General features: G+C 47.1%; 1 protein-coding gene and 1 long non-coding RNA gene across 5 annotated transcripts in view; both read left to right on the top strand.

Moving 5' to 3' along the window:
* The first annotated feature begins 307 nt into the window (after window positions 1-307).
* On the top strand, window positions 308-2022 carry LOC144584836 (uncharacterized). The gene is made up of 2 exons (XR_013539313.1): window positions 308-434; window positions 1749-2022. It is a non-coding gene; the product is annotated as an uncharacterized LOC144584836 (long non-coding RNA).
* An 11424-nt stretch (window positions 2023-13446) lies between these two features.
* The window catches only part of LOC140702812 (solute carrier family 9 member C1), a 127306-nt gene continuing 125082 nt past the window's right edge, over window positions 13447-15670 (top strand). For all 4 annotated transcript variants that reach the window (XM_078381969.1, XM_078381971.1, XM_078381972.1 and 1 more), the window contains exons 1-2: window positions 13447-14059; window positions 14769-14869. In XM_078381969.1, the coding sequence (XP_078238095.1) occupies window positions 13864-14059; window positions 14769-14869 (297 nt within the window). In that variant the 5' untranslated portion in view covers window positions 13447-13863. The remainder of the gene's footprint in view (window positions 14060-14768; window positions 14870-15670) is intronic.

Genomic DNA, 15670 nt, shown 5'->3' on the forward strand with positions numbered 1-15670 from the left:
TGCCGAGAAGGCCCTTTGTCTACAAGCCATCCCTCTTACCTCTTTGAGGGATGGCTCTTTCAAAAGGGCCCCCTGGCTAGATCTTAACTGCCGGGTAGGTTCATATGGAAGGAGGCAGTCCTTCAGGTATCCAGGGCCAAGCCGTTTATCATCCCCTGTGCCTTTTTTTCCCCAAAGCTAAACAATTTAAGATCCTAAGTCAAAGACCTGCACGTTTGTACTATCCTATTATATAAAGCAACATATCCGCTGGAAAAGGTTACAATAATACCATGATGTCAGTCCTAAATCTCATTTCATCCAATAGGGTTTACACCCCAAACCCAACGAGGCAAAGAACCGCAACCTTAATCTCTGATCGTGGCATAAACATCCAGATGCTCTCCAGAGATTTCTTGGCTGTGGTTTATGGGCATTGTAGTCCGAGGCGTCTGGTAGGTGCCTAATTGCTTATCCTGCTTTAATCACTTTGTGATGAAAAGACACACAAGCGTTCAAACTTGGCAAGGAGTCTGTTTTGCGTGCGCATTCTGCTCACCAAACATGGGAGTACAGCTGGCAGCTGAACACAATGCCCTTGTTCTTCGCCCTCGGTCATCTCTCAAGCCAAAGGCCAGCCTGGCAGATCTCCTCAAGGCTTCCCAGCCAATCAGAGACAGAAAAAAGAATTAACTCTTCACCTTCCATCTGACTGCAGTGGTTCCATATTTGGGGAGAATCCCTCCATTCATATTTTTTAACCCCTGCCCGTTCAAATACAACATACCTCTGGGACACTCAACTTCTGTGTCTATTTTCTTCCATAGATTTTCAAACCAACTCAGACATCAATATTTTCAAACAAACTCAGACTTCCCAAGGTCTGGTTAAAGTGCTCGGGTTCAACACTTAAAACAAACACCGAGCCACCCATTCCTTTAAAAAAAAAAAGCATCGGGAAATAAGAAATTCAGCTAAAAGTGAAGGAGAATTTTGTTTGCTGTGTATTTTTAAGCCGTTCTCAACCCAATTCACAGTTTCTAGATAAATGCAGATCAGAACACGGCTGTCATCTGGGTAAAAGCTTTCCCATCTGCGAAGCACAGTTTTAATTCCACATCAAACCTTTCCCGGCTGCAATGCACAATTCTGTGGCACGCAGTGGTTTTTCTGCCTGCAAGCCCTGACTCAGGTTCCATGAAAAATATCTGTTGTATGAAATGCCCACTTAGCTAGACGGCTCATTTAGAGCAGGCTGGTGTGGACTAAAAAGGATTGCTTAAGGTTGGGTAGAGAGAGGTCTAGTATGTTATGTGCCTTTACATTCAAATGACATTCCAGATCTCAAGCTACCATATTTAGTCTGTCTCTGTGAAGAGAAGAGATCCTTTTCTTTCTCCCCACCCTTGGTTTCTTCCCTCTACTCCACAGAAGAGCAGAGGATGGAAGCTTTTAATTTCCCAATTTCCCGATATCATTAAGCGATTATGTTGGTTGTTTAACCTACTAGTGATATTGAGAAACTGAAACCAGCTGGGAAATTAAAGCAGAAAGCGCCGCTTGGTGATCCCAGTGCTCCTATCTCAGAGGCTTGAATTTCTGGTTAAATTCCTAGATGCACAGCAGAATTGCAGGGATTCACAGAGCAGAATAGTTTCAAATTCCCCAGATTAGTCCACCCCTTTTCCTCATCAACAGGCACTTGCATTCTTAGTAACTCACTCTGAGACATTGTAAGAGAAAGTATAAAAATGTATCATTACTTACAGGTGTGAAGAAATCGGCAGCAAGCTAGCAAACAGATGACACTGACCGCTTCCAACAACAGACTTCAACAAATTCTAGCAAGGCGGGGGGAAGCAATAAGCAGAGAGGCAGAGCTTTCTTTGAATTCATAGGCAGGAAGAAACTATTTGTTAGTGCTGGATAAATTGACATCAAGAGCCACCAAGCGAAGCCATACAGACTGCATGTGCGGGAAACAAAAATGGAACGATCCTGCCTGCACCTAATAAAACATTGTCTCTGACAGAGACCCAGAAATGTGTGGGTTGGAATGCTTTGGGGATGGGCTGGTTCACTCTAGCAATTAGTCCATTGCCGCACCGGACCAAACAGCGTGCCAAATGTCCGTGCAGTCACCCCTTATGTTCTCTCAGTGCGAGGAGATAACAAGAGTTTTGTGGATCAGGTGAGAAATATCTTCTGGATGGATGGGTGCGTGCTTGCATGCATTTCTGTGCTGCTGTTGTGTATTCCAAAGAAGCTCAGGAAGCAACAGCTGATCTCCGAACTGGATTTTACATCATGGTACCTTCTCAGAAGGACGGTGATGCCTGCTTAAGCTCTGCTGCAGCAAACTCAACAGAGACTCCAGTGATCTACAGAAGGTTACCCCCACAATAAAAGAGGTGTAGAATCAGCAGCTTTTGGGACATGGCTAGACTGAAACTCCCATTATCCCCAGCCAGGTAGGGCTAGTGGGAATTGGGCTACAGCATCATCAGAAGGAGCAAAAAGATTCCTCATTTTAGGATGCAAAGTAATGCTTTCGGTGTTGAAATGCAGATAGGAACTGAGTGTCACTATATATATTTTTTGTCCTTTGCAACCCCAAGATTCAGGAACAGAAAATGGTAGAAAAGGAATTCAAATGTTCTGAATGCAAAAGAACAAACAGAGCCAATCCGAAACCACCTTCCAGTATCTGGAGTAGCGAATTTGTTACTGGACTAAAAATCCTAGCAGATCCATCCTGTAGGACAGAAGCTGAAGCCTGCACTACTTCGGAAACTGCCACATACCCCTTCCTAACATATATTCAGGTTCCCAACGTTTTCAGATGCCCCATGATGTTTTGCTATCTTTTACTTCTTCCTGCTCCCAAAAGGCTCTTGAGAGGGAAATGTTTATCTCCCAGATGCTGTCCAGAGCAGCCCACGTGGTTTTAAATAACCTGTCGTAGGAAACTACGGCAAGCTTTACATTGTGCCTAAGGGTACAACGACAGAGTGGGAGATACTCAATTTGATCCCCTGTGATTTGCAGTTCGTGAAATGGGGACTCCACAGGTCTTTTAGCTGTCCAGATGACAAGTTGTGGGAGTCAACTGAAGCTCACATGGAGCTCCAGTGACAGAAGCTGATTTGTTATGGTTTACAAAAGGGGTGATCCATGGGCCTCCCTCCCCAGGCCCCCAATCTGCCACTCCCAGCGCTCCTCATCTACACTGGGACTGATGGGAGTTGTAGTCCAAAAACATTCAGAGGGCCACATTTTGTTCACCCCAGGACGTAGCAGCCACAGATGGCGACAGGGTGCTTTGCAGAAGAGGGGACATTCCAGCAGAGATTAATCCACTTCAGGGTGTTCGTAAAGAAACCAGACAGTGTTGAGAGTATTAAAGGAAATAATTCTATTGAATCAATGTTGTAGCAATACAGTGGTACCTCGCTTAACGGTGATAATCTGTTCCAGGAAAATCGCTGTTAAGCAAAAACATCGTAAAGCGAAATTAAAAAACCCATTGAAACGCACTGAAAACCATTCAGTGCGTTCCAATGGGCTAAAAACTTACCATCCAGCAAAGATCCTCCATACGGTGACCATTTTCAGTGTCTGTATAGCGAGGACTCCATCCCTAAGCACAGCAGGGAGCCATTTTAAGCACCCGGTGGCCATTTTGAAAACCCAACGATCAGCTGTTTTTGATCATCGTAAAGCGAAAATCGGTTCCCGAAGCAGGGAACCGATCATCGCTAAGCAAAATTCCCCCATTTAGACCATCGTTTTGCAATCGCAATTGCGATCGCAAAAACATCATCGTAAAGCAAATTCATCGTAATGCGAGACAATCATTAAGTGAGGCACCACTGTATTAATACATACAGATTAGTCCTTTCTTCAGTCCTTGGTCATACACGTAACAGCAATCAAAGTCAGTCCTTTTTAACCATACAATAAATCAGTATCCATAGTAAATTCTGCTTTGTAAATCAATGTGGCAGAGTTTCTCCTTCCTCTCTCCACACAACCCACAAACCGAAGTACTGAGGCTGTCAGCTTTATTTCCCTTTGTGGCCAATTGGAGGTGATATTCTGTAGCATTCTTCTCCTGCATTTTGTTTCCACAGCTGCATGAAGTTTAACTGTTAGTTTGTTCCTACCACAGCTGCAGTCTTTCAACAACTCCTTCTACAGAACTTTCTTACTGACTTTCTTACAAACTTGATCAACAATTCTTACAGGTATTTCTAAGACCTCACCGATGGTGGTTTTCAAGCCCTTCTAAAACCGGGGGGGGGGGCTTCTAACATCCAGCCACATGATCTGCGAGCTTGCCAAATAATTTCATTGCAAAGAAAAACACTCACTTGGGTGGGGGAGAAGGTGAAAATGCCTATACAGTGGTGCCTCGCATAACGAGCACCCCATTTAATGATGAATCCGCATAGCGATGCGGATTGCGATGTTTTAAATAGGGAAAACATCGCATTGCAATGATTGGTAAATGTTTCGCTTACCAATCTTCGCATTGCGATGTTTTAAAACAGCTGATCAGCAGTCCCAAAATGGCCACCAGAAGAAAAAATGGCTGCCTGCAGCTTTTCGCGCAGTTTCCTTGCATACCGAGGTGGCGAAAATGACGGCTGTATGGAGGATTTCCACTTAGCGGTGAGTTTATCCCCCATAGGAATGCATTGAAGGGGTTTCAGTGCATTCCTATGGGGTTTTTTGCCCCGTATAGCGATATTTCAGAATAGCAACGATTTATCCGGAACGGATTATCGTCACTATGCGGGGCACCACTGTATACTAACATCAATCTGGGGGGGATGGCAGATGTTCGGACTGTCATCTTTACGTGCTTGCTAAATCATCATCATCATCTTAGAACTGCTAAACTGGAAGGGACCCTACAGATCCTCGAGTCCAGCCCCTGCCTGGGAAGCCAGGGTCTTCTATCCCCCAAATATATATTTCTAATGATGACGTTACCAGAAGTGGTCACTAGAGGGAGCCAGAATCCATGCTATGGATAGCATTTGGTACAGTATTTTAATAGTTTTTGCTATAATCATAGCATTCAGGAAAATCATATAATCAGGAAAAGACCCTGATGTTGGGAAAGTGAGAAGGCAAGAGGAGAAGGGGATGACCAAGGATGAGATGGTTGGACAGGGTCACCGAAGCAACCAACATGAATTTGACCCAACTCCAGGAGACAGTGGAAGACAGGAGGGCCTGGCGTGCTCTGGTCCATGGGGTCACGAAGAGTCGGACACGACTAAACGACTAAACAACAACAATAATCTGCATTTTCCAGCATCTGCTGGGTGGCTTGGAACCGATCCCCTGTGGATACAGGGGTCCCTACTTTACAGCTCGTTCTGGTTTCCTGCCTGTCACCCCATCAGTGCCAGCTCCAAGAAATTAATCCGGGGTCTGGAGGCTCCTTGGAGCAAAATCACCTGTGCCTCCTTTTCCTGTCTTACCTGCTCACTTTTCTCCGCAGAGTCCTGCTCTGTGGACAAAGCAGCATCTGACATGTGTCGGCAGCTTCCTCTCCTTCGGACGCTGGCTCCTTCGAGAGTTCTCTGTAAGGTAAGAAGTGGGGGGAGAAAGGAAGGCTCAGACCCGGTTTCCCTCCCTTTCCAGCCCAGGCACGGAAAAATTTGCCTCCTGCTTCTTGACTCAAAACTGCAGAATCCATTGATTTGCTATAAAACAGCACACACCAATCCACAACCCAGCCAGTTAGCCGGGGGGGGGAGGAAAGAGGGGGAGGGAGCTGGGGAGGGCAGCGCAAGTCCTGGCTGTGGTGATCACACCCACCCACCCATATCCCTGTTTCTGTCCTGGGATTTGATCCTTTAATACAGACTGCTTTGACACTGCCTTCCTTCCCCAAGGAATAGGCCACGCTGTAAGTGTCTCTGGATTACAATGTCCATCGTCCCCCACTGTGGAACTCTGCCAGCTAGGGTTCTGGCAAAAGCAGCAAACCTCCGAGCCCTGGCTGACAGGAAATGGACACTGGCCCGGGTTCTCTTGGAAGTCTCGAGAGATCCTGAGACCTCTCTCTCTTGCCTCCCGAATCCATTCTGCCCCAACGTCGAGGCAACGTTAATTTATAAACCCACATAGAAGATCTGGACAGACCAGGGCTGCCCATCTGGGTAGGCGGCCGGCGGCCCGGGTGGGGCAAAGGGGCTCCCGCTCTTGGCACCTTTCGGAGGGCTCCTGAGCAGCCCTCGAGGTCTACGCTTGAAGGACAGCCTCGACAACGTCGGTCTTTCCAGACACATTGGGAGACTGGAACTCCCATCAGCCTTGGCAGCCTTGGCCCATGGTCCTGTTGGCTAAGAGGGATGGGGCGTGTAGTCCAACACAAGCCACGACAATCCTTATTCTGCACAGCAGCCATTTTCCCATTTGACACTCAAAAGATGCTCCTTGTGTCTTTTTATCCGGAAGTGGCAAAGAACTGGAAATAAACCTTCTGAATGAGCAAGGTGTGCAAGTAGCCCAAGTGTCTTGTAGATTGGAGCCAAGGTTCAAAAAGAAAAAATGTGAACAAACAGCACCTATCTTCACACCCATGAGGACTAGCAACTTGTTTTTAAGTGTCGAATGCTCCAAATCGTTTAAATCCTGATAACAGAGGGATGGAATGTATAATGAGGCATGCAGTTTAACAGACAATTCAGCTCTGATTTCAACACAGACAAACTGTTTTCTGAGACTAGGATTCTCCCACGCTGAAATAAAGCTAAGACAGTCACAAGCAATCTTTCAGAATTTTATACCCCTTCCTGTGAGGGATATGAGCATTTCTTCCTCACCAATATGAAACCATTCATATCAGAGTCACCTCCAAGCCACCAAGCTGCAAGAGGCGTAAGGGAAACGTGCAAAACATCATATAAGAGAGCATTATATAAGTAGGAAAGCATTGTGCAAGGGGGAAATGTGTTATCATCATCATCATCATCATCATCATCATCATCATCATCATCATCTCAGAACTGCAGAGGTTGAAGGGACCTTATGGACCATCGAGTCCAGGCCCTGCCTAGGAGACCTGGTGGGGAATTTAATTCCTAACTTCATGCTCTGCAGCCAGAGACCTAAACCACCAAGCTATCCAGCTACAGAAGACGTCAAAGAGACCTGAAGCTCAAATACAGTGGTGCCCCGCATAACGAGCGCTTCGTTTAACGACGAATCCGCATAGCAATGTTTTAAATGAGAAAACATTGCTTTGTGATGATCGGTAAGCTTTTTCGCTTACCGATTAACGCATAACGATGTTTTCCCAACAGCTGATCGGCGGTTCCAAAATGGCCACCGGGTAAAGAAATTGGCCGCCGGCTGTGTTTTCGCACCCTTTCCTCACTTCAGATGTGAAACTTCTGCCTTGGACTTCCAACGGCATTCCTTGTTCCTGGCTAAAGGTAAGGGTAAGTGTGTGTGTGCGTGTGTGTGTGTGTGTGTGCGTGTAGGTGTGTTTGGTTTCCTGTGTGTCACCTCATCTGTGCCAGCTCCAAGAAATTAATCTGGGGTCTGCAGGCTCCTTGGAGTGAAACCGCCCCTACATGCTTCAAGAAAGCATCCTTCAAATATATATTTCTAATGATGTCACCAGAGGGAGCCAGAGGCCATGCTATGTATTGTATTTGCTCTTCTAACAGTTTTATAATCCGTGATTTCCAGCACCTATTGGGGGGGGGGGAGAGATCAAAACCAATCCCCCACAGATACAGGGGTTCTACTGTACTCCTAACACCTTGAAGGGCACAAGTCCCTAGCCTTAATAAACACTCACAGAGTGGTATTCAAACTTTTTAAAGGCTTCAATAGGAAAAGAGAGAAGGGGAAACATTAAATCCCCACCCTTCGCTCTGGCTGGGTTGGGGCAGCAAGGAGGGGGAGGCACAAACCAACAAAAACAGAAAACACAACGAGTCCACACACACACACACACACACACACACACACACACACACACACACACACACACACACACACACACACACACACACACACACACATACACACACTGACTCCAGCCTGGTGTGGAGGAAAGGAAAGAAGTCAACTCTAACAGCATCCTGGTGGGGGGGGGGAGGACGCTACTTTCCCTAAAAGCAGGTTCTCATGTTGTGGTGTTGACCAGACTGGGCATACTACAACTCCTATCATCCCCAACACTACCGCTGTTGTGGGGGGGGGGGGTTGCAGCACTTACAGTCAAGCCATTCTGCCCTCAAGGACATCCTCTCCTCTTGTCTAATGCCCACATCCTTTTGAACAAACAAAAATTTACCTGGTGCCCCAAAGCAAAGAAACAGCCTTAATGGGTGCTAAATCTGGATGAAATTAAGGGGACCCCCTTTTCTTGGGAGGCTGGGACTGGGAGCTCTTACGAAGCCCCACCTCCTCTATCATTTACCCAATGAGACAAGCGAGTTGACACAGCAGAATTTTTTCGGCCCCGCCTTCTTCCTAGGAAATGGGCCAATGAGTAGGCTTTCCTGGCAGCACCGCCCACCACAGTGCCCTCTGCTGGGACACAAGGGGACTGCGGCTGACCTGGAAGGGCCACCTTCTGCTCCCCGTATCAGCATTTTTGATTCATAATAAATGCTGCCCTCCTGCAAAGGGCAGACCAGGGCAAGGTAGACCCATGCAATGAGCAAAGGAAACGAAGTGAGACGGAAACAAGCACCCCTCCTCTCTCTCTCTCTCTCTCTCTCTGCTCTCTCTGAATATACCAAAAATATATTCAGAGCAGTAAGGCACAAAACCGTCCATTAAAAAAAACCCACTCAGCAGCCACTCACTGAGGGAAAGCTTGCCTGAAGAGAAAGGTCTTTGCCTGCATGCGGAAGGACAGCCAAGATGGGGCCAGCCTGGCCTCCAGTGGCAGGGAGTTCCAACGTCTGGGAGCAGCCACCATCAGAAGACCCTCTTCTGGGACCCCACCAAGGGCACCTGTGAAAATGGCTGAGGGAAAGTCCTCCCTGATGATTGACACTCAATCAGGCTCATCCAGGGGGACACGGTCCTTGAGATCACTCGGACCCCAGTCGTTGAGGGCTGTATCGATTAGAACCAGCACTTTGAATTATGCCCAGAAACGGATCAGCAGCCAGTAGAACTGCTGCAAGGCAGGGGTGGGTGGGTTTCGGGTCTGGGATCCCTGTGACCAGGCCAATTTAGTAATCTGGCGGCCGTGTTTTGGACCCACTGAAGTTCCCAAACACTTTTCAGAGGCTGCCACTAAAACTGATTTTGGCCGGGCAAATGGAGTGAACATTAAAATTAGATACATTAAAATTCTCTAAAGCAGCCTAGGTCCCCGAAACATTAAACCCTTGGGGTTGTTCACCGGTTTTTATGGACTGATCTCATTTCTCTCACTGCTGGTAATTTAAAAGTGCTTTTAATTTGAACCAGAAAACTACCTATTCAATGATACCATTCCTTCTGTCCTTTGCACATCCTCTACAGATTTGTGAGGAGATTCGCAAGCGCCCGTCGCTTGTCCCAGCTCCCGCCAACCTAGCGGTTCGAAAGCATGCAAATGCGAGTAGATAAATAGGGACCACCTCGGTGGGAAGGTAACAGCGTTCCGTGTCTAAGTCGCACTGGCCATGTGACCACGGAAAATTGTCTTTGGACAAACGCTGGCTCTGTGGCTTGGAAACGGGGATGATCACCGCCCCCTAGAGTCGAACACGACTGGACAAAAATTGTCAAGGGGAACCTTTACCTTTACCTTTATCACACAGGGAGCGTAAGAAACTGTGATGAGAGTATACACATTAATACGTTTATCAAAACAAGTTTCTCTGCTAGAAGCGCTTTGAGAAGGGCCAGTGTTAAGGAGGCAACTATTCTTAACTGTGTTTGTTGTTGATTTTTGCCATGTCAGTTCTTTCTGAACTCCTCGTCTGCATTTCGCCCCAGTCAATTTATGTGCAGCCATAACCCACGATAACACTTCTTGCATCTGGTGAAGAGGACTGTGCGGCATGAAAGCTTATCATATACTATTAGTCTTTTATGGAGTCACAGGACACTGTTCTCTCTGCAGTGTTAGCCCAACAGAGTTGATCTTGTAATAGATTGTGAGGAGGAGACTAGCTAAGTCTGAGCCATCACCTCAAGCAATTAGTCTAGGAAAAGAAAGACCGAGGAAACAGGAGACAGAAACATGAGTGGAAGAGCTAGAGGAGGATCACGCTCGAGACGGAAGAGCACGAGGAGAGGAGGGACAGTTAAAACAGTTAGAAGGAGCTGAGTCAGGAGCAAGAAGGAAGGTGTACAGCGAAAGGGAGAAAGTAGATATATTTTTGACAACCGAAGAAGGAGCGATCTCTAGAGAAACCGAGAAAGTGACAGTACAGTGGTGCCCCGTATAGCGAGGTTAATCCGTTCCGGATTAACCTTCGCTATGCGAAAACATCGCTGTACGGGGCAGGAAAAGCCTATTGGAACGCATTAAACTTAGTTTAATGCGTTCCAATAGGCGCCCAAACTTATCCCTCCAGCGATGTTTTCGCGGTCCGGCGGCCATTTTGGAGCCGCCAATCAGCTGATCAGCGGCTCCAAAATGGCCGCCGGATGACCCGAAATGGCCCCCGTCAGTGTTTTTGCGCCCTCCCCTTGCTTACCGAGGTCGCGAAAACGCTGCAGGGGCCATTTCGGGTCATCCGGCGGCCATTTTGGAGCCGCCGATCAGCTGATTGGTGGCTCCAAAATGGCCGCCGGACGCCCCAATCGTCGCAAAGCGAGTGTGGCGATTGGGGCAGCTCCGTATAGCGATCCCCAAAAAGGGATCGCTATACGGATTCTTTGTTGTACGGTGCGCTCGTTAAGCGAGGCACCACTGTATTTAGAGAGAACACGTCGGGAGAAACTTCCTGAGGCAACCGACGGAGGAAGAGGAAAAAGCAAAAACCTATTATTGAAGGACTTAAACGAAGAAAAGTCATTGTTGTGGTTATGGGAGAGTTCACCTCCCCAGTTATCTATCCAAAGTTCAATTGTTCGTAAGAAAGATGTAAACAGTTCCATCAATAAAAATTCTTTATTTAATAACTCTGAATCCTCATTCGTATCGCCTGAGAGAGAACTGCCCAAAGGTAACCGAGAACTCACTCACATAGATAATAAATAATTATTTGCTGTCAACTCAGTCCTGACTTTTGGTGACCCTTTTCACGGTTTCCTAAGCAGACAATACTCAGAAATGGTTTACCATTCCCTTCTTTTAGGGGTGCCTTGTGGCTGTGCAGCTTGCCCAAAAATTACACAAGGCTGGCTCTTCTCCTGAGACACACACACTGGGGAACTGAACACCCAAAGGCAGGTTTTGAAGCCAAATATCTAACTCGCTGATCATGCTTCTGGAAAAGAAGACAAGATCAGGATTTTATAATAGGAATAAAAAAAATCTAGTATAAACAATACAAATGAAAGCAAGTTAGAGAAATAAGTCACTTCTGTCAGAAATTTGAAAGCAATATGGAGGACGGTATAGATTTAGGTTATTAATAAAAGTTTTTTATTTCTTAGTTGTTTTGTTTCTTGCACATCCTTATCATTCTTTGAAAATATTTATAACCTATTTTGTATCATTTTTAAGCTACTGTGAATTTTAATGCCGGGCAATTAGAAGACTGGGTGTTTTTATATTTCCTGGCCGTATAACATACAGCATTGTTTAAAAGTAGCAGCATCATATCTCAATTGAAATTTCTGCAGCTGCAGAGAAAGCTCTTGAACTTGACACAGGATGCAGTAAAGTCCCATTATTGAATCAGAACTTTGCATTTATATGAGAGCCAAACTATTATTTTGTCTATCCTCTTCATTTCAGTCGTTTTGAAAGGGTGAATGAATGCAATGTTTCAGCATCATACATTAGCTTTAATCTAAGCCTGAAAATGCAGTTACATCTAAATATTATTGCTTCTAAATCAGAGCCTTAAATTATAGTAAGAAATTGCTAGACCTTTCGTCTGACCAGAATTGTGATTTATTCTTCACAGCAGAATTTAATCATAAGGAAAGCAATCAAAGAACTGTTGTGAGGTAAAGGGAATATAAACTTGTACCCCTATATACTTGGATTCTCCAAATTGCTGAGAACTGCAGGGAGTTGGTGTTTTTGCCCAGGCTTGATTTCCCTTGAGAACAAGGGTTACTCGACCCTTATAGCATTTCTGTGATATTGTTCAGAGCATTCACTCAAACAGATAATGCTCCCCATCAGCAGCTGCCCTGAATCCTCACATCCAGCAAGTGAGGTCTCTGTGCCTCTTTCAATCTGAGCACCAGAACAGCCGCTCCGCCTAGTTGCTGGATCCTATCCCGGATTAAATGAGTCCCTGAGGGCAGAGCTGGGTCTCCCAGGAGAGCAGCTCCTATCAACAGGTGAGAGGCGATGGTCCACTCGCCAGAGGGTCACAGGTTGCCCACCCGGCCTTAGAGGACCCGAAGAATTGCAGGATGTAACAGTTACTGTTGTGACAAACAACTTCCATAATCCCCACTGGCCGTGCTGGCTAGGGGAATCCTAAGGCTCTAGTCCAAAGAAGAGACTATGGCACTTCCTCAGTAGCCCATACTGGGACACTTTCTCATCTATTCGCAAAAATATTAGCCACCCTCTGAGATTCTGCCATTAGAACTGTGAGGAATCTTTAAGAGGTCATTTAGACTGACCCTAAATACATCGCAATTCTTTGGAAGCCGGAAAAGCTGGCTGCAGCATCCTCCCCCTTCGTAGGTTAGGCTGGAGGTCCACTCCACTTGCTCAGAACAAAAGGTTTCTTCCAATCTCGAGTTCCTCATCCACAACCAGATCAAAACCTTCCTGAGGAAGAGGTGCACCTTGCGTATCAGGACAGCATGGCTGGAAAGTTACATATGACACATCCATTTTGTTCATTCGCCTTAATATTTCTTTATCAGTCAGCCTCTCAATCTAAAAGAATCTTCCCATTCAGCAGTAGGTCCAGGCTTTAAATGCTTGAGCCTTTTTTATGTAACCTGCTGAAAAGTCCACCCATTCAAGCCGTGTAGCAAAAGGGAGAAGACCTTACAGGGTACAACAATATAAGGCACCCTCTCAAAACATTTGGGGGGGAGCAGGGGGGGAGACCCACGCAGGCCCTGCTTGCAGTGGAGACGTCCGAGCTGGCAGTCCACGTCCCAGGCCTCTCTCCTCCGCAGGGACGGTGGCGTCCGTCGCCCCCCCTCAGGCTGACCGGTTCCCTGGGGCTTCCGCGGCGTTCCTCAGAGCAGCTGGGAGAGAAATGGACGGCGGGCTCTCCCTGCTGCCCTCCTGCAAAGCCTCTTGGGGGGGGGCTTAGTTGCCGAGGGCTCTTCTTGGCTGCACTTCCACTCCCCAAAAGCCCTGTCCCAGAGGCGGGGGAGGGGAGGGCGTGGGCTGGCCGTGGATGGGGACAGGCCGGAGGCCCTCCTGCCCTTCGAAACCCGCTCCCCTCGCGGCCGTTGGTAGGGAAAGGAAGGGAGCCATGCAATCCAAAGCAAAAGCGGGCGCTCCCGGTTTCTCCGCCGGCAGCAGCTCCGATCATCCCCCCCCGAAGAGGCTTCCCTGGGGGGGGGCTCACCTCATCTGCCCCCCCCATGACTCGTCTTGCACTCCTTGCCTCCTTCCCCTTCCTCCCAGGCCAGCGAGAACCTTCCCTTCGGAATGCGGGGGGCCCGGTCCGTTGCCGTGGAGATGCATCCTCCTGACCACGGCCGGACCGTTGGAACGTCAAGGTGGACCGTTGGAAGGCGAAGGCCGCCGTCTTTCTACCTCCTGGCTTTTTTGGAGCAAAAGGGAGCTGGCAAGGAGGCAGCATGAGGCCTTTAAAGGTCGCGTTTCTGCTGATGGCCGCCTTAACTGTGGGGGCCGTGAGGAAAATAGATTTAATTCCCCTGGGTTCCCCCATTCCCACGACTCCTGAAATTGTGGGTGAGGATCAGGCGTGGTTCTTCCAGCTGAAACCCTGCCTCACCCTCCTATTGGTGGTGTCCGTGATCTTCTTGGTCGGAGGTAGGATTTATTCATCTTTGATTTTTTACGTAAATGGAATTTAGCCATTGGGTGTATTCTTGGTTCCCCATTTTAATTTTCAGCACTGGTCTCTGTCCCCGAAGCCCAGGCCTAGGAAGTAAGTCAGAAGAATCCCCTGCGTAGAAATCTGTTTGAAACAGGAGGAAGAGAGAGCACAGCACGGGAGCAGCGACCAAAGACACAGAGGAGTTGGAAAGGGGCTCTTAAGGCCATCCAGTCCAACCCCCTGCTCAGTGGAGGAGAGAAAGGCCCCAAATCCTTGAGGGAATAAAAAAGAGCTTCCCCTGACACACACACAAAAAGAGAAGGCTTGAAATTTGGAAGACTAGCCATTTGAGGGGAGGGCGCTCCATATTTGAGGAGATGCTTTTCAGATTTCCTCTGGTATTGCTTGCATGTTCGTGAGAAGACAAGCCAGGGAATATCTTGGGAAGGAGACGACTTCGCCTCAGTTGCTCACTCAAAGAAGGTGACTTCTGTGGACAGCGGAGTTAAGGTTCATCATCTAAATGGGAGGGCCAGCATCAGTTTTGGGTCGCTTCCCCACCCCCACCCCTGCCTTGCCAGGCATATGAAAGCCCAGCTGGGTTACTTGCATTGGATATGTTGTCCATTTCTGGCTCTTTGAGTCCTGTTGCTTAATTTCCACTTACTGCATGTCTATTAAGCAGTCCTTTCTTTCTTTCAGCTCTGGTGAACATACTTTTTGTACCAAAAAATACTCCTGCATATATCATGACATTTTTCATTGGAGTCGCACTTGGAACAGTATCCCGTTTGACGTCGCAGGTACTGTGTCTGCACTTAATGAAGTGGGAGAAAACAAAGAAAGCAGAATATATATTTTCTTGTACGCATGAATAGAAAATAGTAGTTTGCAATTTGGGAAGTTTGTAGTTTGCGAAGGGTGTTCTTGCAGCATCAAAAATAAATTCCAGCAACAGGAAATATTTTTCATTTCGTAGCACAATAAGTACTGACGGACTGGAATTTCCCCACCCTCGTGCCGTACATAACGTGATAGCATATCAACCCTCAAAAGCTTGTGCCAGTTGGAATCTTTGTTGTTTCAGTTGAAAAATACAGATACAGTTGCACCTGGCCTGCTAGCTGCCTTATTACTTTGTGTACATTTGTAGATATAAGCTGGGGGATCAGCTAATAATGTATTCAACAGGAAACAGAAGTTGTCCTTTGTTAGCATTTATTCCTGGATTTCTTTGCTAGAGGACCTATGCCTCCTTGTCCTCTGCTTCTTAGGAATGTGGCTTGATATGTTCCCCCCCCCCCCCAGGTTCTGGATCATTGTTTAGATCAAATTGATCCTTCACTATCTGGCACCTTGAACACTTTAGTGTATCTTTCCCCAAAGCCAGGGATCTAGTGAGAGATCATTTTCTGGAAGATCCAAATCTTGAGTATGAATCACAAGCGCCTTGCAAAAAGCATGTCTCAGAATTCAGGAGCCATTCTACGTACCGAGGACAAGATCTCGAGAGTGAAGAGCTCTGCTGGGAAATTTTAGATCTAAAATACACCTTAGAAACGATCCGTCTCCTGTCCTTTGTGCCCTTAACCTGCCTGTGGAGG

The sequence above is a fragment of the Pogona vitticeps genome, chromosome 15, assembly GCF_051106095.1.
Source record: "Pogona vitticeps strain Pit_001003342236 chromosome 15, PviZW2.1, whole genome shotgun sequence".
NCBI lineage: Eukaryota > Metazoa > Chordata > Lepidosauria > Squamata > Agamidae > Pogona > Pogona vitticeps.